The 24,551-nt window shown below is 41.4% G+C and overlaps 1 protein-coding gene across 4 annotated transcripts in view; it reads left to right on the forward strand.

The window, feature by feature from the left end:
* NFIA (nuclear factor I A) overlaps positions 1–24,551 on the forward strand; it is a 377,477-nt gene that overhangs the window by 298,149 nt on the left and 54,777 nt on the right. For 3 of the 4 annotated variants that reach the window (XM_030324297.1, XM_030324295.1, XM_030324298.1), the window contains exons 8-9: positions 19,687–19,865; positions 22,166–22,331. In XM_030324297.1, coding sequence (XP_030180157.1) covers positions 19,687–19,865; positions 22,166–22,331 — 345 coding nt within the window. The remainder of the gene's footprint in view (positions 1–19,686; positions 19,866–22,165; positions 22,332–24,551) is intronic. The other variant, XM_030324296.1, reaches the window with a different exon arrangement.

The following is a 24,551-nucleotide window of genomic DNA, read 5'->3' on the forward strand; positions in this document are numbered from 1 at the left end:
GCTATTACCGCTTTTTACCTAATAAAGAGATTTCAAAATATAGATAGCATTGAAGTCAAATCTTAAAAAGTTGCTTATGTGAATGGAAGGCATTCCAAGCAGAGGAAAGATTCATGGTGTAGCAAAGTAATAAGGATTTGGGAAGAATAATATGGCAGCAATCAGGATATCTGGGTAAGGTGCCTCTTTGCCTTTCCACTTATCTTGTGGATTTTTTAATGTCCTCACCAGTAAAATGGGCCAATACTATTGTTGAAAGAACTTTTCCTCCCAGCTGCCTATGCTTATGTAGAAACACGGTAAGACAGTATTTGTAGAGACTCTGAGGAGCATAAAGCGATGTGCATATATTACCATTTATCCAGTAAATATTGAGTGCCTTCTATGTGTCTTGCCTTAAAGCTGTAGTTTTACAATTATTAAAACAATTCCACTGTTTACCTGTGAGTGCCAAGATTGGGACCTTCTTCATGCTACATACTTAAACATATTTGCTGAAACAGCCCATGCTGGGTTGAACCAGAGTGGACCTCCCTAGCCTTCAGAACAATGAGCTTTGATCTTATATTCATAGCGTGAACAGTGTTTATGAGGAAAAGAGACACCTAGTTTAAGAATTATGAAATACCAAAGATTCTTTGTTTTCACCAGAATTCAAGATGGTTCCCAGTATCCTCGGTTCTCCTTTCTGGAAAATCTACTCAGGTACCCATTCTTATTGCACCCTGCCCCCCCTTAGTGGTCTGGTAAAGGGAATTGGAATAACGTAGATGGAACTCTTTAGTGGTGTTGTTGTGGCAAGAATCTGAGCGGAGATGGGCTAACACGAGACATTTTGGGGCTAAGATATTTTTTAGGGTTGGCATTGAGCGTCTGGCTGTCTGAGAAATATTTGCTGCAGGTGCCATATTGTCCTTTATTCTTCTCTGAACCAGTTGGAAAGCTAATGCTTGGAATGGGATCACAGGATTAAAAGTTGATATTTTAGGAAGATGAGGCCAAACTGAAAGAGAGAGTCTGACCGAACAAGCCAGCGTGGAATAAATGTGACGTGTACATAAAGGAGACTTCAACCTCACATGTTCCTTTTATTGTAAAGAGTTGCCATAACCCAAATCAGTAAATCATTATAGAGAATCCAGACAGACAGTAGAACTTCAAAGGGCCTGGAGGAAGAGAAAGGGTCCTAGAGCACAGGGATGGGGGAAGGGGGTGGGGTTGTTTACTGCACCCTTGCTCAGAATCACATGGTGTATTCACCTCTGGGTAGGACTCAGATTGCAAGGATTCTGCTGCCTTCTTTAAAAATGTCTTAAAATACCTTGACTAGACAAACCCCAGTTCATAAACAATAACTGTGTGACATATCTCAGTGCTCAGGCCAGAGGTGATATTTTAACAGAGCAACAGCAAAGCAAGGTCACCGTGCTTAAAAAACAGTGGCCCTATTTTTGACTACAGATATAAGCCACATTTGGAAATTTGATGGCCAGTTGTTACAAAGGAAACCTCTCTTTGAAAGTTCAAAGCAAGTGCAGAAAAATAGGGCCGTGAGGGAGGCAGCATTGTATAGTGGGTAAGCATAAAGGCATGGGGGTCAAACGGACCAGTGTCTGAATCCTGTCTCCACCACTTCTACCAACCGTGTCAACCTGGTACAGTGCTTTACTTCTCTGAGTCATAGCTTCCTCCTCTATAAATTGGAGATTGTAATCTCTGCCTCAAGAGAATCATGTTGTCTCGGGAGCAAATGAAATCATGTGTTTGCAGTTGTTTGCCCAGTACCTGGAAATAGAACATGTACTCAAGTCATACAAACAGTTCAATCACCCATTTTCACCCAGGCTTTGAAAATTTTCATGTCGTCCCTCTTGCTTTCACCTATCAACATTTTGCCCATCCCAAGACCGGTGCAAGTACAATTTTTACATGAAAACCCTTAGCTCCACACAGGCTGCCATCCCCTCACGCTCTGTGAAGTCCCATAGCCTTTCATGTCTACAGATTTCCTCCACTGGTGCCTTGCTTTGTTATTAATGTACATGCCTTGTCGTTCTCGTAGCATGAAACCTTTGAAAGGGAGGATCTATAACTTGCACTTTTTATTGCCTTCATTGTGTCTCATGCAATGGATATTATGCTCAAATATTGGTTGAATAAATAAAAAGTATCAGATTGCACATAAATGTACACAAAAGACATCATCCCCTCCCCCACACTGACAAGATCCCATTGCTTCACAAGAACTAAGGGTGATAAATGGCTAATAGTTTATGCAGGGCTTCTTTATAAGGAATGTCCACGGGGGCGCCTGGGTGGCTCCGTCGGTTAAGCATCCGACTTCATCTCAGGTCATGATCTCGAGGTTTGTTAGTTCGAGCCCCGCGTCAGGCTCTGTGCTAACAGCTCAGAGCCTGGAGCCTGCTTCAGATTCTGTGTCTCCCCATCTCTCAGTCCCTCCCCTGCTCATGCTCTGTGTCTCTCTATCAATAATAAATAAATGTTTAAAAAAAATTAAAAATATGTATATAAGGAATGTCCACGATGGGGAAGAAAACCTTTATAAGATTATATGAGTAAAACTTTGACATGGAAACTATGGTTTTTCGTATTTTATGCTAGTCTAATCACTTCCCTATGTACATCATGAAGGTAGAAATATGTGTGTGTTTGTTTTTTTAAACAAATCCCCTCTCTAATATTGGCTTTCTTTGTGGCTTTGATAAATCATTTAACCTTGTGGTCTCAGTTTGGCCATCTGTATCATGGGAAGAATACTTGGCCACCTATGTAGTTAAAATTAAGTAAAGGGGTTAAAGCATTTTGGAATACCCTGGGGAGTGGAGAAGACATTAAGTTTCCATAAAAGCATCTACATGTCATTGTATATTATTACAATTATTGTGTACTTTAAGCTGAATGATTGGGCTTTCAAAAACTTTCTTTTGCCAGCACTCAAAATTTCAGCCATAACAAAGTATTTAATCACGACAGTTTGATTTATGATAATCGAAAAAAAACCTTTGCTTTTTAAACAAGTCTTCCCTTTGCTTTTTAAACAGTTGTAAATTTGTCCTTTAAATTTGGAGCAGTAATATTTTAGAGTTCCTTGAAAGTTTGTCTTTAGGTGTCTGCCTAAAATCTTTGCTATTTTCAAAAACAAGCTAATGAACGATACTTAATTTAAGTATTTCATTTAATTGAATGCTTTACACTAAGTAAAACAGCTCTGTGCTCTAGGGAATTTAGAAATGGAGAGGGACAGGCACTGTCCACATCTCAAGGCAGAGGTTGAAAGTAATTAGCGAGTAAGCACTTACGGAGCTTCCCCTAGAACCGCAGACTTTCAGAAGAGTGCCCTGGAAATCTGGTCTAATTCATTTCCTGTATCAGCTAAGAATGCGTTTGACTGCAAGTAATAGAAAATCTCACCAAACAGGTCATATTTTTTCTCATATAAAAACAAGTATGTGACTCAGGACCGTTCGAGTCCAAGGATTGAGATTTCTTCTTTTAGCCTTGCTGTAGTCAGTTGTGTCCATCCTCATGCTGTGACCTCATGGTCACAATGTGGCCACTGCACTCCTGCTTTACACTAGCATTCCAAGCAGAAAGAAAAGCCAGCTCATTCTGCTACCTTTTGCAGAATGTTAGGCTGCATGGCCAGAACTGTGTATTCCACAAGATCACCTCTAGCTGCAAGGGAGGCTGGGAAAAATATATATATATTTTTTTTTTAATTTTTTTTTTCAACGTTTATTTATTTTTGGGACAGAGAGAGACAGAGCATGAACGGGCGAGGGGCAGAGAGAGAGGGAGACACAGAATCGGAAGCAGGCTCCAGGCTCCGAGCCATGAGCCCAGAGCCCGACGCGGGGCTCGAACTCACGGACCGCGAGATCGTGACCTGGCTGAAGTCGGACGCTTAACCGACTGCGCCACCCAGGCGCCCCTATATATATATATATTTTTAAGCTGAACATATTGCCACTCTGTATAAAAGGGGGCTTTATAAGTAGCTAAGTAGCGGAGAAGTCTGCTGGTTAGCAGTTAGTAACTATTCCACATTATTCTTGCAGATGAGAGAGATCTCAGCCAAGAATAGAAATCGAGTCTCCAACTCAGTGCCTTTACCACTATATCTGTAGGTGCTGCCTTTTTCTACCCACTGGGAGAAATAAACTGCATTTATTTAAACAATTAATTTGTTTTCACATTTTTTTATTAGTAAGACATAACATAGCCATTTAGATCTTTTGATAAGCATGACATAACCCATGTTATCACACTGAGTTTTTTAATAACAGCCATAAACATATCATGTGACCTTTTTTTATTAGCCCACAAATCCTTGCTACTGGTAATGTAGGATTTCTGTTAGATGCAAATCACTTCAAAAAACAATTTTTGAGGTCAGTGTGACTTTTTTTGTTGTTGTTTTAACAGTAACAAGCAACTTTATTAGATTTTTTTTTTTTTTTTTTTTTTTTTTTTGCCAAGCATACATTTACTGTTTAAAAAAAAAAAAGGAGTGGTCAAGTTGAAGAAGTTCAAAATCTAGAGACCATATCTGATTTCATTAGAGGTGTCTTAGGGTATCTCAACTTGAGCACTTGAGGTAAGCTGAGTCACTCAGGCATACCTCTTCAGCTCATGCCTGAAGATGTGCTAATTCCTATGAAAACGTGAGGACTGCACGAAATCCTCTTCAACTGTGCCATGTTGCAGCATAGACGCAAAAGAGATACTTCAGACATTGTCCTCATCTGGAGAAACATTTACAAGTAGCCCTCTCAAGCGTCTGGCCCTGTTTCACTCCACCGTATTCCCTGACTAGCTCTACAGTGTGACTTTTTCAGTATTAAAATCGACTTGCAGACTCCCATTACTGTCTGGGGACCCATTAATTTTTTTCCACAAATATTTATCAAGCACTTAACAGTGTGTACAAGGGGCTCTACCAGTTGCTGAATAGAGTGAACACGAGCAGCTTGGACTCTGGCTGGAGAGTGCTGACCTCTCGGTGGATGACGGAACAAGAAAGCTAGCAGTTGTATTACTGTGACAAGGGAAGCACAGGTGTTGTCGGGGACAAGGGCATCCTGACAGAGACCTCTGTGGCATTTGGCACTGTGAGAGTCCAAAGAGGCATAAGACTTAGCCCCCGTTCTCCAGCAGGGTACCTTCTAATTGCAAACACACCAAACAAAGCAACAGCAAACAAGTCATGCTTTTCTACAACTAAGTACTGAGGAATTAAAAGACATACACGATGTGAGCATGAGACTAAACTGCCCACTTCTTTAGGAGTCAAAAAACATATACAACGAACGCAGTTTAGAAGTAAAATTGTCCTGGGGTGCCTGAGTGTCTCAGTTGGTTAAATGCCTGACTTCGGCTCAGATCATGACCTCACGGTTTGTGGGTTTGAGCCCCACATCGGGCTCTCTGCTGTCGGCACAGAGCCTCTTGGTATACTCTGTCCCCCTCTCCCTCTGCTTCTCCCCTACTTGTGCACTCTCTTGCTCTCTCCCTCTCAAAATAAATAAACATTTAAAAAATTGCCCTAGTACCGAAAATATACATAAGATGTGCTAAAACAATAGCCATATAAACCAAAGATTTATCGTGCGGCTTTCAAAGAGTCATGCCAGTTTCGGTTTGGAGAGGTAGGCAGAAGCATATATGCTCTATAAACCTAAGTCTATGATCCTCATGATTCAAGCAGGAATCCTGCTCTCAGTGATGAAATGTCTGAGGGTCTGCAGTTAACAATATCTCACAGTGTGGCCAAGAAAAACATACTGCAGAGAATTATGAGAATTCAGATCACCTTCCAGGAAGCTGAGGTCACCAGGAAAGGTTGGAGGAGTGTAGATCCATAGACAATAATAGAGGAGGAAGGAAGGAGAGGTAAAATATGAAGGCAACACTTATCACTAGATGGCAGGGCCCATTAGAGCAGGAACTATGGCTTTATTCTTCCTATCTGTGTCCCTCAGCCTCGTGCCTGGCGTAAGGAAGACACTCAACAAATATTTGTTGAATAAATGAGTGATTGCATGGATTTGATTGAAGGCACACAGAAAGTTTGGGAATAACAGGGAGTCCTTTCCATCCCCCATGTGTAATAATAATAGAATATTCAAGAGCATGTATTTGGTAGCATTTAGGGAGATGCTTTGCGTAGTGAATAAAATGCTCAATATATATTTGCTTTGTCTTCATGCAGAGCTTCTACTTGATGAGCATTAAGAGGAATACTGAGCTCAAAATGATTATCTGCTGTAAGGTTACAGTTTCTCTTTGTTCAAGTAAAGGACCCACAAGAAGACATACCCCCTTTATCACCACCATAACCGTGGGACCTGTCCCTTGGCATAGCCCCCTCCCCGCCCCCCCCCCCAGTACCTAAGTGGTCTGCAAACTTCTTTGCCTCTTAGGAAAGCTTTTAACTTAGTTGTAGAACGGTGCTCCTTTCAAAGGACCTGAATCTAATTTGCCTCTCCTGGTTTAGTGCAATTGAATCATCTCAGGGAAACGAGAAGCAATTAAGTACCTGTTGCTAACAAGGTGCTGAAATAATCTGCCAACAGATGCAAGGTGTTTATTTATTAGTGGAGTATGCCATTTGAGAAGACATTACATTGTCACTGTACAATAGGAATTGCCAGAATTGATTTTCAAATGGAGGCATCATGGGCCTAAGAACACTACCTCTGAAGTGCACTGAAAGACAAGTAAGAGGGCTTGTGAACACTGGTCAAAGTTAAGCTCAAGTGCTGGTGTCCAGCCTAGTGGGAAACACGGCCGGTGGGATTTGAAGGATCTGGAAGGTAAGGAGGAAAAGCAGCTTTTTAGTGAAGGCCCTTTAAGTCCCAGTTCAGGAAATTATTAAATTCATTAGCCAGATACTTACAACCAGCTATTACTGCCCAGCCGAAGGAAAAAACAGTGCCAGCAAATGTTTTAAAACTACAACTAAACAAAAGTCAGGAAGCGTGTAATTAAAACTGTACCTTTACTGTATTGTAAAGAGTTTCACTATGACATGGAAAATATTTAAAGGAGAAGGCTGTTTAGCTAATTTGTCTGCAAGTGAACTGCTTAGTGGAAAACTATCCTAAATTAACTGTAAGGCCACCCACCGAGCGAACCTCATAAAAGGCCATGGCTGCTCAGCTTGGTTCTGTGTCGCCATTCAATAATTACTAGATAAATGCATAACTAAAAGCTCTATTACACTAATAATTTGTACCGAGATAGATGTGTGGGACACCCTGCTGGGTTAATTTGTCATCCCGGCAGCAAACTTCTAAAGAGAGCTCTTCTGTAGGGGAATCCTGCTAATATGTGGTCCCAAGGAGGACAGGTTACAGGAGAAAGACCAGTTGACTCCTTAATCTCTTAAAGAGGCAAAAGGCCCCCAGGTGGAGTGCCAGAGAGAAAAGTAGGGTGATTAACCACGTGGGCCTAGATTTAAACTCATCGTGAAGCTGCCCTCCCTTGGGATTGTTTGCCCCTTTCTCTCCACCTGTCTCCATCGCTCTCTCCGTCTTTCCCTCCCTCTCTACCTCCCCCCCACCCGCACCCCCACCATAGACCCACATGTGCACACATGGTGAAGGCAGTGGTTCTGAGCAAGGTTGCTTTGAAATCCTCTCATTGATAAGACTTCCTGGTATCGCTTGAACTATAAATCACGTAATCAGCTGAATCCCTATCAGTTCTTTCTTCTTGGTGTAGCTTAATGTAACGTTGATTCCATGTTTTGGACTCCTTTATTTTCCTTTTTTTTTCGGAGTAGAGTAACAAAGTCAATATTGGACTCGTACCTCCTCTTTATGTGGAATGTTTTCTTCTGTCACACACACACCCACGCACACATGCACACAATTGCTGTTTTAAATATGAAGCTCACATTGAAGCTTCCGTGCACGGTTTTCAACCTCCCCTATTGACAGAACCATAAATCATGTTAAAGTTAAGTGAATTACTGTAGCATGGAACTGTGGCTTTAACAATGTTTATGTAGTATCAGCTTATCATCCATGTAGGCAGAGGGGGGTGAGCACTGATATTTGAAATGGGAATGTACGGCCCTATTAATGTGGTTGCAGTATCACAGAGATCACCTATTTCATGCTGCACCCTTTGTAGTGTTGAAATTAGTGTACTTAATCACGCGTATAGAATGGTTTTTAAAATGTATATTTCCACAGTAAATTTACATTTGACATGTGCCATTTCTTCATATTAAATTGCGGTTGCCTTTCCCCCCCCATCAAACGCTTCCTTTTTCTTATGTGCAAAACACCCATGAGCAACATCAGAGTTGCCAGGTTGCAATACAATAATAAGGGACCCGAGAACAAACACTGCTGAAAGGAAATAAACCGGTTGACCTCCAAAAAATAATTCAAGTGGGAGCAGCGGAGTGCAGTGAAAAGTGCATGGGCCGTAGAGTCGGCCAGAATAGAATTCGGATCCTGGCTGGCCACTTGGGATCCGCGTGTGCTTGAACTAGTCACCTGTCTTCTGCCTGCCTTTTGTTTTCCCACCCGTACAGAACTTTAAAGCATGAGGAGGAGGAGGAGGAGGAAGAAGTGAAATGACATATGGAAAGTGCTGGGTACTGTCACAAGGATGTCACGAAATGTTCACCACCTCTGGGATGTCTTTTATCCTCACTTTGAATGTGGTTCTCTTGAGAGGGTCCTTACTTCCTTCATTCCCCACTCCTCCTCCCCAGTTGTCTTCTACCTGCTCTCATGGGTCCTCCCCGGGAGGAGCCTCATGTGCCCAGACCAGGAGATGTGGTCCCAGGGAAGTGCACCAGCCTGGTTACCCCATCACACTGGGAGAATAGGGGAATCTCCCCAGTGGGGCAATAAATAGCTCCCTCCCGGGATGGGTAGCCCTTCAGCCATGGTAGAGACTTCACTTTGACATGTCTTCATTCAGGCATGGCTCTTGCTAAAGTTAAGCACCGTTTTTGTTCGCAAGAGTCTGTTGTTGATAGGAATCAACTCAGCATATAATTATTGAGCACTTCCCATCCACCAAGCAGTGTGCTAGGCCCTGATGAGCAAACCAGACAAGTCCTGTGCCTGCAGTCTAATAAAACAGACAGATATGAAACAGATTACTATTAGTGTGATGAGATTAATGAGAGGGGAATTCAAGAAAGCGATAATATAGCACAGGTATGTAAAGTATTTGTGGGGGTCCCTTCTATTGGCATGCAATATGAATTTAGAAAACCTTGGCATCCCTGAGGGATATCTCCAGATCTTCCCAAATCCAAGTTCCTGAACACCATGAAAAGTTGCAGAATTACTGCATACCCTGTAATGAATGGCTTTGAAGATATGTTAATATAGACTCTTTCACGTGAAATATTCTTGTCAGTGAGAGAAACATATCCAACTTCCTTAACCATCCCTCTACTGCTCTGAAAGAAAATCACGGACTGGTGGTGCCTGTAACCAAAAAGTCTAGGGGTTTTTGGCTTCAGGTAGAGCTGGATCCAGAAGCTCAGGTGATACCTTCAGAAAGCTGTATGTTGTTCTCTCCCCTCAGCTCTGCTGTCTTCTGTGTGAACTTCATTCTTAGGCTGAATCTCTTCGGACTGTGGCATTAATGATGTGAGCAGCTCCAGGCTTAATTCTCACCAATTTAACAATCCCAAGGAAAAGAGAACAGCCTTTTCACAATAGATCTAGGAAAGGTTCTACTCCTGGATGCTTATGGCTCTGATTGTCCCGGTTTGGGTCATTCGCTTGGGTCACTTTTGGAACAATCCTTATGTTTAAAAGATAAAGGGGTTTCTTATTGGCGTAGCCTGAGTTGCATGCTTACCTGTGGAGCCAGGGGGTAGGGTTAAGGCCACTCTAAATACATAGACTGAGGCTGAGGGAAGGATAGGTATCCCCTCCCCCCAAATAAAAACCATAAGAGCTCTGTTTCCAGACTTTCTCACCAGCCAAAGTGACTTACTCCTGCAGTTAGGACTTGAAGAGCGCAGGTAAGGTCAGGTCCTAGAAAGTGACTATTAGCCCATGCCATGAAACTCCGGGTCCGTGAAAACAGTTGAAAACAGTTCAACTCTTGATTCCCAGTTATCTCATGTTGCCACATTGCATTGTATGATCCTGATTATTTCTCACGTATCCTAATTTATTCTAAAAAAAAAAAAATGCTAAGAAGAATGAATAACCCACAGTCTAATACACTATCTAGCACAGAGCTGATTCTCAACACATACTTTTTTTTTTTAATTTTTTTTTTAACATTTATTTATTTTTGGGACAGAGAGAGACAGAGCATGAACAGGGGAGGGGCAGAGAGAGAGGGAGACACAGAATCTGAAACAGGCTCCAGGCTCTGAGCTATCAGCACAGAGCCCGACGCGGGGCTCGAACTCACGGGCCGTGAGATCATGACCTGAGCCGAAGTTGGATGCTTAACCAACCAAGCCACCCAGGCGCCCCTCAACACATACTTTTTAAGTGAGTGAGCCCCACTATGTACTAGAATTAATTCTAGTCTCAGATCTTTTCTTCTGTGCTGTTTTATCCAATTTATAGATAAAGGTGGGCTCAGAAATGTTCAGTAATTTTCCCCAGATTAGGAAAGGGAGTGGTGATTTCAAGCCCAGGGTGGTTGAGCTGTAAAACCCACACATGCCATACAGTTTCCATCTTGCAGTAAAAGAAGCCAGGAGGCTGACACAGAGCTGGTTGGTACCCAACCAGGGATCAAAACGTGAACCCCTGACTTCACACACCAGACTGACTCTTCTCACACTTCCTCCCTGTGTGTGTGCAGTCTACCACAGTAGGAATAAACCCTTCAGTCCTCCGGGGTGTATTCAGGAAGATACTTGGCATTCAGGAGGACACTTTGAAAGTAACATATCTCCCAGAAATAGGGGCTTAAACTCCGATGTAAACCTGACAGTTTGGTGAGCGAGATGCCGCAAATCAGCCCACACTTTTGTGTTTATCATGGCTTTTGTTGTTGTTTATTTGCTTGTTTTTTTGCCTTTTTTTCCCCCCATGTCGGCAGACCACTTGCAGACCACCCAGGCCCCATCCCTTGGTAATCCTCCAAGAGGCTGGAGCACCCCTGCAGATTTTACTTGGGAAATTCTCCTTTGCAGGACTGCAGTTTGTAATTCCAGTGCACGTCCAGCCGGTTGTTAGAGGACTCCCTGCCTATTTCCATTAACCTCCATGCTTGTCCATTCTGTGGGGTTGCTTTTCTCTCCAGTGTTTTGCCATGTTTCTTATTCCTCATCTCTCATTTTGTAGGATTGCTTACATATTATGTAGAAGCTCACATTCCTGAGGCACCTGGGTGGCTCAGTCAGTTGAGCCTCCGACTTCGGCTCAGGTCATGATCTCGCAGTTTGTGAGTTCGAGCCCCGCGTCAGGCTCTGTGCTGATGGCTCAGAGCCTGGAGCCTGCTTTGAATTCTGTGTCTCCCTCTTTCTCTGACCCTTCCCCACTCATGCTCTGTCTCTCTCTGTCTCTCAAAGATGAATAAACGTTAAAAAAAAAAATTTTTTTTTTAAAAAGCTCACGTTCCCTTCATGGAATAGGATTCTTTTCAACTCTGCTCACTCAACAGTCCCTCTTCATATTTCCAGTAATCATCACTGTTGTGTGGTGTTTGAACACATCTCACCTTAGCCATCATGGCAGCCTAGGCAAATAGTGCACAAATATCACGTGTTAGAGAGAAGGTGGTCAGGATCCAAAGGCTGGGGCACTATCATACAGAGCTTGAACAAACACACTCAGAGGTCTTAAAGCTCTAAATATTACAGCCTTCCCAAAGTCAGGGTGTCTTAGAGACTGAGTCCAGAAATACTCTATACCTTGATATCTCAGAAACATTTGAAAAATAATTTCTTTCAAAGGGCATGTGCTCCCTTGTTTCAGATGTTTTAGATTTCAGTGTTCTCACTAGGGACCAGTTGTACTCAGTATTTGTGTGTAATTCCAGAGACGAGATTCCACTGGAATGTAAAGCTAGGTGAGCCTCAGCAATTGGGTTCAGACTCTTCATTTTGCAGAGGAGAGAACTGGAAGAGAAACAAGTTGCCTATATTTAAAAAAAAATTTTAATTTTAACGTTTATTTATTTTTGAGAGAGAGAGAGAGAGAGAGAGAGAGAGAGCATGAGCAGGGAAGGGGCAGAGAGAGGAGACACAGAATACAAAGCAGGCTCCAGACTCTGAGCTGTTAGCACAGAACCCGATGTGGGGCTTGAACCCACAAACTGCGAGATCATGACCTAAGCTGACGTCAGATGCTTAACTGACTGAGCCACCCAAGCGCCCAGAAGTTGCCTATATTCATAAGCCAAGTAGTGGCAGAAACAAAACTAAAAGTCCCTTAATCTAGTTAGAAATTTTTCAAAAAAAATAATAACAAATTTTTCTTAAAAGTACTCTAGATCTTCTTTAAAAACTTTTTTTTTTTAGATTTAACATGTATTAGATCTCCAATAAACAATTCCCCAAAACCGACATGGTGGCCCTTTCAAGGGAATGATAGAAATTTCTATTGTATTCGGGTTTGGGAAGGCCAGGAGGAAGACATGGGTAGACTCTGGTTAGCTCTGAAGTGTGCTTGGATAGCAGGGGTCTACGTGGTAAAGGCGAGTTCAGTATGGACACTCACAGATTGTAGATGTAAATGAAAAATAGAGTCTAGAGGGAGATAGCCCCATAGTTGTAAGTTTCTAGGGTAAGTGTCGAAAGTTTGAGATCTAAGCAAAGGTACAGGTTCAAAGCATATTTGGTCAAAAAGAGTCTTCATAGGTCATTGTATCTATGGTATCTATGACTATTAGACCAAAGTTGTTGCTACTGTTGTTTTGTTTTGCATTTTGTTGTCTAGAGATTTCTTTTCAAGATGCTTATGTCATGTCCACCCTGATAGTACATACTCTTTCATCAATATTTATGTATTTATTTGTCCAAGAGACAGGTAAACAGAAGGTACCTCTTATTCTTACTTTTCTTTCCCCCTTGTGTATTCTGTGATCCAAACAGGTCTTAGAAAATGGGAACAAATTTCAATTTATTCATCTCCCATCCTCATCTCCATCCCTATGATAGTATAACCAATAAAAGAAGCTATTGATTGATCACTTACCCACATGGTCAAGAACTACACCATGTGCCTTATATACTTTGTCTCATTTGATCCTAACAACAAATCTATGAGATATTATTAGCCCCATTATACAGATGGCAATACTGAGTCAGAGAGAAGCTCAGAAACTTAAGGCATAACTGGTTTAAGTGGAAGATCTAGAATTTGAATCTATACCTATCTGGCTCTAAAGCCCATGGTCCTCATATTATACCTTTCCCTTTTTTTTTTTTTTTACTCATATGTTTAACTTGAAATTATACGCACACAGGTGTGGGAAACTAGCACAGACCAAAGCAGGTTAAATAATGGTGAAGAGAGATAGCAAAGAGCTACAGTGGGGGATGGGAGGAGTGGGTATAGGTGGTCAAAAGGTACAAGCTCCCAGCATAGAAAAGAAGAGTGGCGATGGGTAGTTAGTTGAAATACAGAAGGCAAGCTGATTACTTTGAAAGCTTCCGAAAGGTGAGGCTTCAGCCGAAAGGCTGATCAGGACAAGAACAGGGTTTGATGGGGAAGAGATGAAAGTGATTGTCAGGTGCTCAACCCATGAGCAGAACATGGCAAGTATTTGGAGAGTGAACAGGAATTATGTGGGTCTACACCAGGGGCCAGCAAACTGGGGCCCACAAGTTAAATCGAGTCTTCGGCCTGTTTTTGAAAATAAAAATGTAATTGGCACACGGCCACACTCATCTGTTTATGTAATATCTGTGGCCGCTTTGGAAGCATAGCTGCCGAATTGAGTAATTGCAACAGAGACCGTGCAGCCTACGAAGCCTAACCCCTTCACTCTCTGGCCTTTACAAAAAACGTTTGCCCACCCCTGGCCGAGGTTATCAGCCAGGGCCTCAGAGCAAGAAGAGTCTTTAAGTAGGTAAAATTGATCTAAATAAAAATTTTAAAAGAACTTCGCCTGTTCCCCCCGCCCCCCTTTCTGTCTGCTTTTGCAGAAGACGTTAGAATTTGGTCTCCAACCTGAAGATCCCCTTAATTAAAATGGAACAGAATACACCAATCATCTTAGAAATGTAGCATAGAATCAAGTTTACTCTGGTAGCAGCAATATAAAAATACTGGTGCTTTCCCCATCATCACGCAAGGTCATGTTTCTCTCATATGACCCCCAGGTCTTTCACATGCATCTCGGCGACGTTAAAGGTACGTACTGTGTGTTTTGAAAACCTTGGCTTGCCTCAACTTAAAGGTTTATGATTTAGAAAAGGCTCCACCTCCTAATGGTTTAAAAACCATTGCTAAGTCCCCTTGCCTTGCGTCTCCGTTAAAATAAATCCCATAACTCCAAACTCCTGGGCTTTCATAAGTGGCACGTCTGATCATGCATGATTTATAAATTACAGCTATGGACCATTAAGATAGATTTCTCAGCTTTAGGGCAGGCTACAGTGGTGTTATACACTGTGGTTTTGAATTTCTGAGGAAGCCAAGTACATAGTAGTTGACAACCCAAATAATTCAAATTCCATTTGCCTTTGTGGAAGGCTTTTTTTTTTTTCTTTAATGCAGTTTTTTTTTCTTCCACTTTCCTCTTTTAAAGTTCTGCCTTATTAAAACCTTTACTTCTTAAACATGAGTAGTCAGGAGTTCTTAATGCCACCCATTGCTTGATGGAAATGGTTATTTTTGTGTAAAGAACATCTTACTACTGAAGAGAGATGAGTGGCTTTTTCTGGTAATGGTGCTAACACAGAAACAGTTTGGACTCTCACCTGTTGCCACTGACTCAGTGTTGATTAATGGTAAGACTGTGAAGTTTTACAAATGCCAAGGCTTGGGAGTGATCATTCCTTCTGTGAGGGAAGAAGGCCGCGTGTAACACGGTCTTAAAAGCACACACCTGAAGGGGGATTAGGTTTTATTGTTTGCGCTGCTCTCTTGATAGCTTTTCTTTGGAGTCTCGAAAGCCAATGCTAACGTGAAAAGAATCCAAGTCTCTGTCCAATCTGTGAGAATCTGTGACAGTTTGTGGATGAGGAGTAAAGCAAATAATCCTGTGTCAGGTTAAATACAAGAACATATTTCACCCATAAAATTTTGGTTGGAAGAAAAATGTGGGAAGGTTCTATGAGTTTGGGCAAAACTAAAAATGGTGAGGAGGGATTACTTTCTTCTCTTTTTTTTGTTTCCTCAAGATTTATAAAAGAATGAAATACAAGTTTCCAAACTTACCTGGCTATGCCTCCCTGACGTCATCTTATTTTGAGCTAGAATATGTGTCTATAAGGCCTTCCCGCTATGGAGGACTCATAGACCAAGAGTCACTTGGATCAAAAAAGTCTCTCAACATACATAATAACCTAGTAATGACCTTGACCTTCTCCGTCTCCAGTTTTAAATCTGCTTTAAAGAAGAAAATATCTTGGGGCACCTGGGTGGCTCAGTCTGTTAGGCATCCGACTTCAGCTCAGGTCATGATCTCGCAGTTCGTGGATTCAAGCCCCACGTCGGGCTCTACGCTGACAGCTCAGAGCCTGGAGCCTGCTTCGGATTCTGTGTCTCCCTCTCTCTCTGCCCCTCCCCTGCTCACGTTCTGTCTCTCTCTCTCAAAAATAAATAAACATTAAAAAAAAATAAAGGAGAAAGCATCTTTAACTTATATATATAGTGTCAAATTTTTAGCTTTTTCTCTTTCAAACTAAAACCAAGAAAATCTTTTAAAGAAGCAGGGTGAAGGGAGGGGAATGGAGTACAAACAAGTAAACCAACCTGTCTGACCTGCTTTCTCTTTTATAAGTATCTAGTAATATGATCATTTTGTAATAAATAACTGAGCTCTACACCCTTTGGAAAATTCTGGCTCCCTGTTTTTTTGAATTGTGGCTACTTTGTTCAGAATGTGTAGGCAGTGCTGTTCTGGCCAAAGAAAACCTGATCAAATTTCCTTCCTTCTTACTCGTATTGTTTGTGAAAAGCCTAGCAGTTGTTTTAAATAAGTCTGGCCTCTGGTTAAAGTTTAAACCGGTAGTGAGATCCACCCAGAGCAGGGTGTTTCTGACACTCTCTGCTGCTCCTGGCCTAGGGTACTAAGAGTATTAGACCCCAGAAGCAGCCAATTTTGTAGTGCCTTTTAATACACAAAATTGTATTAACATCAACATGGATACAGACGGATGCACTGCAATAAACTGTAACCACTTGAGAAAAGCCTTTATTGACTCTCAAGTAAATAATGCACATTTTAGAGGACCTAAATATGCATTTACATAATGTGCTATAATTTTTTATTGTGTCAACTACACACACACACACACACACACACACACACACATACGTCCATAAGAGATGTTTTCCTCTGTCAAAAATCTGGACTTTTATCATTCTTTGTGCATTACGTTAACACCACATCAGATTCATAATGGTAGTTTCTTTCTCTCTGTAGGATCCCTGACCGGAAGATCTCAATGTACCTTTAATGAATTTCACTGATTGGGCGATTGATTGGTTTAACCCCAATGACACTTGCTAAAATGATTTGAGACTACTTAGACATAAACATATAGGCACACTGAAAACATCTAATCCAAGAGAAAGGAGAGAAGACAAGAAATAGGAGAGAAGAAAATACAAATTTAGATGTTGCTGAAGGCTGAGCTTTAGAGAATGGAAGATCAAGGGTCTCATCCAGTAAGAGTAATACTAGCAGTTTATCTAAAGAAATAGCATGTATTTAATAATATTTAACAGAACTGTGCGATGTCTATAACAACTATTTTCTGTTTGAAGAAATTAAAGCTCAGGATCTTGAATGATTTATACCCAGTTTCACAGTGAACTAATGGCTGAACCAGAAGGTCCAAGGCATGAGAAAGTAAGGGTTGTGAAGGATAACCCTCTGAAATACAGACTCAGCAATTGCCTAATTTGAAACTACAGGTTAAATGATTTCCTGGTGCTAATTAAAAATTAATTGGTCCTTATAAGTCAGTCATTGTAGAATTAATTTCATGTAGTACCATGTGTTCTTAGGTTTCTGTTAAACTTGGGGCACAAGGGAAATTGTTTTAGGAAAATACAGTAAACTAAGATCTAAATTTAAGTTGCTAACGATGTTCTTTTACGTATTTAACAACAATAACAAAAAGGGCAGGGATGTTTATTAACATTAACGGAGGGATCCCAAGATGAGTTGAATGATTCCCTCTGTCAAGTTTCTTTAACTTTTATCCACCTGGTATTTACTCAAGTGATTTTTTGCCTTGGGCAGCATTCTCTGTTGGCCACTACAATTTCATAATTGAACAATCATTTATCACTTTCCTTCGAGCACCTGAAGCATTGCCGCTTTATCATTAAGGTCTGCTTCCCCGGGACTCTTGACAATGAAGTTCCCACGTTTGTGTTTGACGTGCTGCAGAAACCGAGCCTATCATTTTTTTGTGCTTACTACGTTCCCAGCCTTGTTTGGGAAATACTACATTCTGCCCCTGACTAGAAACTATTTGGTCGGATGTGATGCTGGGTCACATCTTCTCGCTACCAGTAGAGACAACCATACCATATCAGATGGTATGGTTAGGTTAGACAAAACTCCTTTGGCTCTTTAAAGCACAATTGGCAAAGTAAGAGATGACCAGAGCCATTTAACGTTTTAGCCTGTGGGTTTAAGCTCAGAGGCAATAATGCATCACCAGATTTATCATTTATTTTGGGGAGTCCTAAGTTTTACTAGTTTTTCTATAACCCCCCTGGCTTTTTTTCCAGGTGGGGAAAAAAACCAAAGTTTTAAGTCTATCTGTATGGTTCTTGGTTTCTGTACCACTCTTGTATGCAATCGCTGGTTGTACATTCAACTAGTATTTGTGGAGGGCCAGACACTGTTCTGGGGATCTGACAGTGAACAAGTAACTAGAAATAGCTATTTACTCAGATGGGAAAGACTGGAAGAAGAGCACGTATAAAGGGTAGAAGATCACAAGAATTCTAGTTTCAATAGGCTATGTTCAAGATGCCCTCAATTGCATGACTGAAGATGAAACTTCGTGTGCTGGCACCCTGCTGTATCCCATGCCCATAGTAGCAGCCCCATCAGTGTTTATGGGATAGATTAAAGGTTGCATGAATGAAGGGTCCCCTCAGATCATCTGCAAGACGTGGATTAAGACTATCGCTTCTACTCCAAACCCCCATTTGCACTCTTTGCAAGCTACAGATGCTATTCTGAACCCCCAAGTCCTTAGCCATTTCAATTATTACAAAGCACCCCAATACTAAAGATATCCCAGTAAAGAACAAAGAACCCATGGCCAGTGGTCAATGGCGATGTATGATTTTTACAGTCTTCAGCCATGCTTATGGGGTGGTGGAAGAAAGTGTGCCCTGTCTTGCTTCGTTTGTTCCACACTTTTATGGGTCCCTCTCGGTATTAGGAAAATCTTATTCCCCAGACATTGGGGTATCCCTTTGTTTGGCCTTTGCAGGGACTCCCAGAGTTTGAAGACTTAAATTGCAAAGAGTAAGGCAGGATAAACACTCTCCCCTGCTTTTATTTGGGGGCTGTTTCTCTGGCCCTCCCTGAGGAAAGCTGCTGCTTTGGCGTCACTTGGTTTGAGTATCTCCGACCCTCCCTGTGTGCTGCTCTTATTCTCCAGCAGATTTTATCAATCACCCTTCGAATTCAAGGGCAGAAGTTCTCTCAGGAACATTATCAAGCGGTTCACATAAGTTTTTTAATCTAATGTAATCTTCTTGTACAAATAAAATTTAGCAGGGCTCAAATAAAAAGGAGTAATAGTTGTCTGACATCTTGTATCAATTTTTATGGGCAGAGGGCCCACAGTTCAGCAGGGGTCACTGCCCACTCAGCCTGTGGGTTCCCCTGTCTAACATTTATGCATTTCTGACTTTGGCTTTGAATTGGCCAAAAAAAAAAAAAAAAAAAAAGAGGGAGAGAGAGAAAGAAAAGAAAAAGAAAAAAGAAAGAAAAAAAGGCTACGTGAACCTTCCATGTAAAGTGAGGCATCCAAATTACACAGGTTCATTAAGTGATCATTTACTACATACTTCAAAAAAATTTCATCCTGTATTAGTCCCTAGAAATTTCCTTGAAAGGGGTATAAGAGCTTTAACAATGAATTATTGTCTATGGGTTAGCTCAGCATGAAAGAGGATCCATATGTGCAAACTAGAATTTGTCATATGTAATGTCAGTTAAATCAGGTCTAATCTACCAAATACATTTTTTATTGCTTGCTTCATTAAAAAGGCTCTTAAGGTAATGAATAATCTTCAGCTTCACCAAGGATTATTAATGCCTTTATAACTCATGTCCACTGAAAATGGAAAGACAGCCTGAAACTCTACCCTAATCTAACCTCCATGTTTGTCTTAGAGCCTTAAGGAAGAAAATCTATCAGATGTACCCAGTGTTAAATTCAGCCACATGAGCAGTGGTATGAGTTGGGTCAGGAAAGAAAGAAAAAGGAAGCTGGACCGGGCTTAGGAGCTGTGGCAGAGCGGGTCTGTCTCTTCGTGACTCTGACGCTTTCTTTTCCTACAGCAAGCCCGCATGCAACACCGTCGACTCTTCATTTTCCGACGTCGCCCATTATCCAGCAGCCTGGACCTTACTTCTCTCACCCAGCCATCCGCTATCACCCTCAGGAGACGCTGAAAGAGTTTGTCCAACTTGTCTGCCCTGATGCTGGTCAGCAGGCTGGACAGGTGGGGTTCCTCAATGTAAGGAGACCTCCTTTTTTTTTCCAATTTCTTTAGAAATATTAACCGAATGTAAAAATAACAAGGGGAGACCTTATGACCATGTGACATTGTGCTCTAATGTTGTGCTGATGGACTGCAGGCAAATGTCATATTTATTCTAGATTGTGGGAAAGTTAACTTGCTCTAAGAGTGATTGGCCAGGGTTTAAAAAGTGTTTGTGTTAAGTTCGCAACTGTCAAGTTTATGGATATAAATCATCTCAAGGGTGAACTGTATAACCTTCTAAGGTCTGTGGGCTGATAATTCCACCTCACGCACACTAACCCTCGAGCTCACACAGTTAACAAAATAGAAAGACCAAATAATTTTAAATAATGATTTGGAGGGGAAGGGAGGGGTGGGGGATGAAGGGGGCACAGATGTTTCAGATCAGCTAAGTTGATATTTTTTAAAAATACAGTCTTCTAACACTTTAGATCAAGTTGACCAGTACTTGAACTCAAGATGCTCGAAGTACAGTTTATTATGGTTTGTTATTTCTGCAAGTAGGTTATCTTTCCCACTTATCTTTGTATAAAGCTAAACAGTATTCGGCAGCTTCAAATGAATATTTTCGTTTTTTCTCTAAGCAACCAAATAATCATGATTTGAAATAATATTCCAAATGTAAAAGTGATTTTAAAAAAAATCACAAATTTTGTTTCAAAATGGAACTAAATGTTTACAATTGGATAGCTGCATCCCAAAGCCAATAATAATAATAATAATAATAATAATAATGAATAGTAAATAATGACCAACAGAAAGCTACATGTGATTTTCCTTTTCTCCTAATAGCTGCACACGAAGCTGCAGATGAGCCGTAATTATTATTGCCTAATTTAGAATATTATATCACACGGCCCTGTCACTGATTTTCCTCCCGTGCAGAAATACCTGATTCTGCATATCTGAGACAGAACAGGCAGCTTTGACTAATGTCTGGTGATGTGTTAGCAGATACATTTCTGTCTAGACAACAAATCAATATGGGGCCTTTTTCTTTTTGCTTGTGTATTCATTTGCTTGGCTTATTCCAAAGCATTCACTTACGGACTTTCAGCCCGCTCAGAAATAACACACGGACAAGTTTGCTAGCAAGAAAGCACAGCATTCTGATTGTCAGACAAGATATCTTTGAGGAACAATACCAAATATATAAGAGAACGTAGATGAGGGGCTAACTGAGGCTGTGTCTGCAGAATTATTAAGCTTACGCTCAAAAGCCCGGGACAACTGGATCTCCCTCAGCTGAATTTTGATTCGGGACTATAGCCTAAATACCAGGTGTTATTATTGGTTGCACAGTATCACTGAAGTCTGGAGTCAGAAAGGCCACCTGAGAGACCATGAAAAGTCTGAAGTAACCACCAGCATCAAGAATCTCACTTTTAAATTTCTAACTTTTTAAAAATAGTCATGACATTATCGTATATAAGTATCAAACTCCTGGTTTTGTGTTTTGATCAATATTTTATAGGGTTTAAGGCAGGTCTGTTTGTGGGACTATCTTGAAAAACTTGAAAATAAAATGGATCTTATTGCTTTCTTCAGAGGGGAACTTTCTTTTGTTAAAGAGCTGTTATTTGGTTGTTCTAACATCAGGCAGCCAAATAAATATGACTTTTATGGCATATGCTTATATAATTTAAATCAAAATTAGAAGTGATATTTTTCCCTAGCAGAATTTTGACAGCTCAATTCTAAAGTTTCTGTGCCTGATGTTATACAATATGTGAAAGAAATTTTTCATGTTCACTTAACATATTTATTAAATGTTATATAATATCAACTTTGAAGAGTGAAAATAAAATATTATTTTTAATTTCCGACGCATATTTGGGAAACCTTATTGTATCTGTGTAAATAGACATGACGGAATAATTCCACAACCTATAAAACACTTACATATGAAATAAATAATACTCGTGGGAATGATGATGAAGGTAGCAGTTCATACAGAAGTGAAACATTCCAAGCACAAGTTGGCAGGTCGTTTTACGGAAGCAGGATGTAAAGAAGGCCAAAGTAATTCGAGAGATAAGTTGAGGCTACGTTGAGCATGTGTGCCTAAGACTACACTTTTGCGGAATGCCTTAAGGACAGCCCAACAGTTTTTTAATCCATATGCTCTTATGCAAGAACTCAAGCAGCTAGAATACTTCGTAATTTTACATAAAAAGATGGACTAATGCATGTTTCATTTGCAGAAGCCGCTAATGGTCGGTATGTGTTTCTTCTTTTCCTTCTGCGTGTTTGTTTTGTTCCCGCCCTCACAGCCCAACGGGAGTAGCCAAGGCAAAGTGCACAACCCATTCCTTCCCACCCCAATGTTGCCACCGCCGCCGCCACCACCGATGGCCAGGCCTGTGCCTCTGCCGGTGCCAGACACAAAGCCTCCAACCACATCAACAGAAGGAGGTGCAGCCTCCCCGACCTCACCCAGTAAGTACGGCTGAGACGAGGCGCCGGTCACTGATAAAGCTCTGTGTACTTGAATCCTCATTTAAAGTTTCGTCCCAACTGCACAGGCTCTAGTGATAGGCACTCATCCCCAGCGACGGTTGTAGCGTGGGTTTGCAGGGCCGAGACAAGATCACAGCGAACACTGCTCTCGGGTACCGTCAACTACACCAGATGTGGAAGTGACTGGGTGTTTGGGCGGATAACACGGTGCAACTATATGCCCAAGACTGAGAGCAAGATATGACTCTTAAATTTTGCGTATTATTTCAGTAGCTGTGAGTGCTCTCAAACACAGAGATCATCAAACAGCATCTACTTGCATACATTCTTATTAGCAAAAAGCTCCTTTTGCTTTTGTGTAGGCCTGCCTTCCAGCAACTTACAGTCCAAGAGAAATGCATTTGATGAGCTGTGCATCTCATACATCACACAGGAAAAAAAGGTTTAAATCAAAGTAATTGTTCAAAGGTGTGTACCTTGACCACTCACCAAGAGCAAGAGCCTGGCCGAAGATCAGAGCTGATAACTGTGGTGCATGGTCAGGTGTGGCAGGGGGAGGTGATAGAAAGTATAATGGGATGGAAAAAGAAAAGAAACTCTTGGCTCTTCTCTGAATAGTATGGGAACATGTGATCAGATGATAAAAACCTTTTTAGATGATAGGAATGATTAGTTGCTGAATTAGAGGGATAGTTCCTGATATTTTAAAGATGGCAAGGGGATAGGAATAGCTCGATCACATGAATTTGTCTTTTGTTAGTACCTGGAACGATGTCAAAAAAGAGTGATGGCCAGAGACAGAGTTCTGAGGTGTTGGATGGACAACCTAACCTTGACAGATGATGCGATGAGCACCTCCTTAAACCTTTACTGAGGGATCAAAGTGTAAGAAAGGATAGGAATTGTGACACTAATGCTAAGGAGAGCAGGTCTCCAAGGAGGTCTTCAAAGGTGAGACTGGAGGCAAGGAATCCATTGACGAAAACATGAGAGGAGACCAGGAAAGAAATGTTAAGATCGAGAACTTGAGCAGCAGTTACAGAAGTTGAATGGACAGGAGCATGAGGAGGGATATTTTGTAGACCTCAGCAATGAGTGTAACAAAGGATGACTCTAGACCTCCTAGGTTCCTTACTTTCAGTTTGGGGGACATAATGATATTGGGTGCAGGAGGGAAAGGGCCAGAGAGGAAAAATAAGCCTATGTTGACACTATGTCACTGGATTTAATTCTGGGGACCCTGATTCCAAAATGTCTGGAATTCCTCATGGACATGTGTCTGAGGGTGAACTTTGGGTTATTGAGTATTTATTCATTCTGATAACACATGTAAAAGTGAGTGGCATTTTATATGGATTCTGATATTACAGCAAAAAGATTGGGGGCCCAGGGGCAATTTTGTGGGGACCGACTTCCCTTGATAAGAGGTGGTTCAACCCTTGTCAACAAAGGAAAAAACCCAGAGTGTCTAGTGACAGAGGAAACAAACGAGGCCTGTTCCACAGATCTTGGAAGCTCAGCTTCAAAAATAAGCTTCTGAGAAGCAGAGGCTCATAGGTGTGTCCTGTTTATTGTGTCTTAACGTAATGTCTTCAGACAAATTAGAGAAATGACCATCCCCGAACTCTGTTTAAATCTAGTCACGGGGGGATAACGGCCTACAGACTGGTAGTCACATAATTACTGTGCCCCGTACATCCCTCCGTGTACCACTTTTCTGTTCACCCTCTCCCTCTCTGCACAGGACAGTGACACAGTCCTTTAAAAGCCTACCAGTAATTCTCTTCCTCTTCATTTAAACACATATTCCTCTCCACTATCAGTGTCCCATGCATTCACAGTACATTTTCCAGTAATGGGAGGGGACCCCTGTGGCCCTGTGGAAGAATCAGAATACCATGTGCAGTTACTGAAGTCTGGAAGATAAGGTCTCAAATCCCCCCCCCCCTTTTAAATTACTGGCTGTGTGTCTCTTCAAATCTGTTTCCTCATCTGTAGAATGTGGGTGATGATACCTGCCTGGCAGGGTTGTGTGAAACCTGCCATGATAAGCACCACCGCGAAATAAATTGTTGAAGTCTTTTATTATCTGCCAAAACTCTTAGTACAGTTTCCAGGCTTGGGTAAGGATGAAGTATGTCTGTAGGACACATACAGCTACTCAACCCGAAATCAGGCTGATGCCTTTGGGTCCATACT

This window comes from Lynx canadensis, chromosome C1 (genome assembly GCF_007474595.2).
Source record: "Lynx canadensis isolate LIC74 chromosome C1, mLynCan4.pri.v2, whole genome shotgun sequence".
NCBI classification, from domain to species: Eukaryota; Metazoa; Chordata; class Mammalia; order Carnivora; family Felidae; genus Lynx; species Lynx canadensis.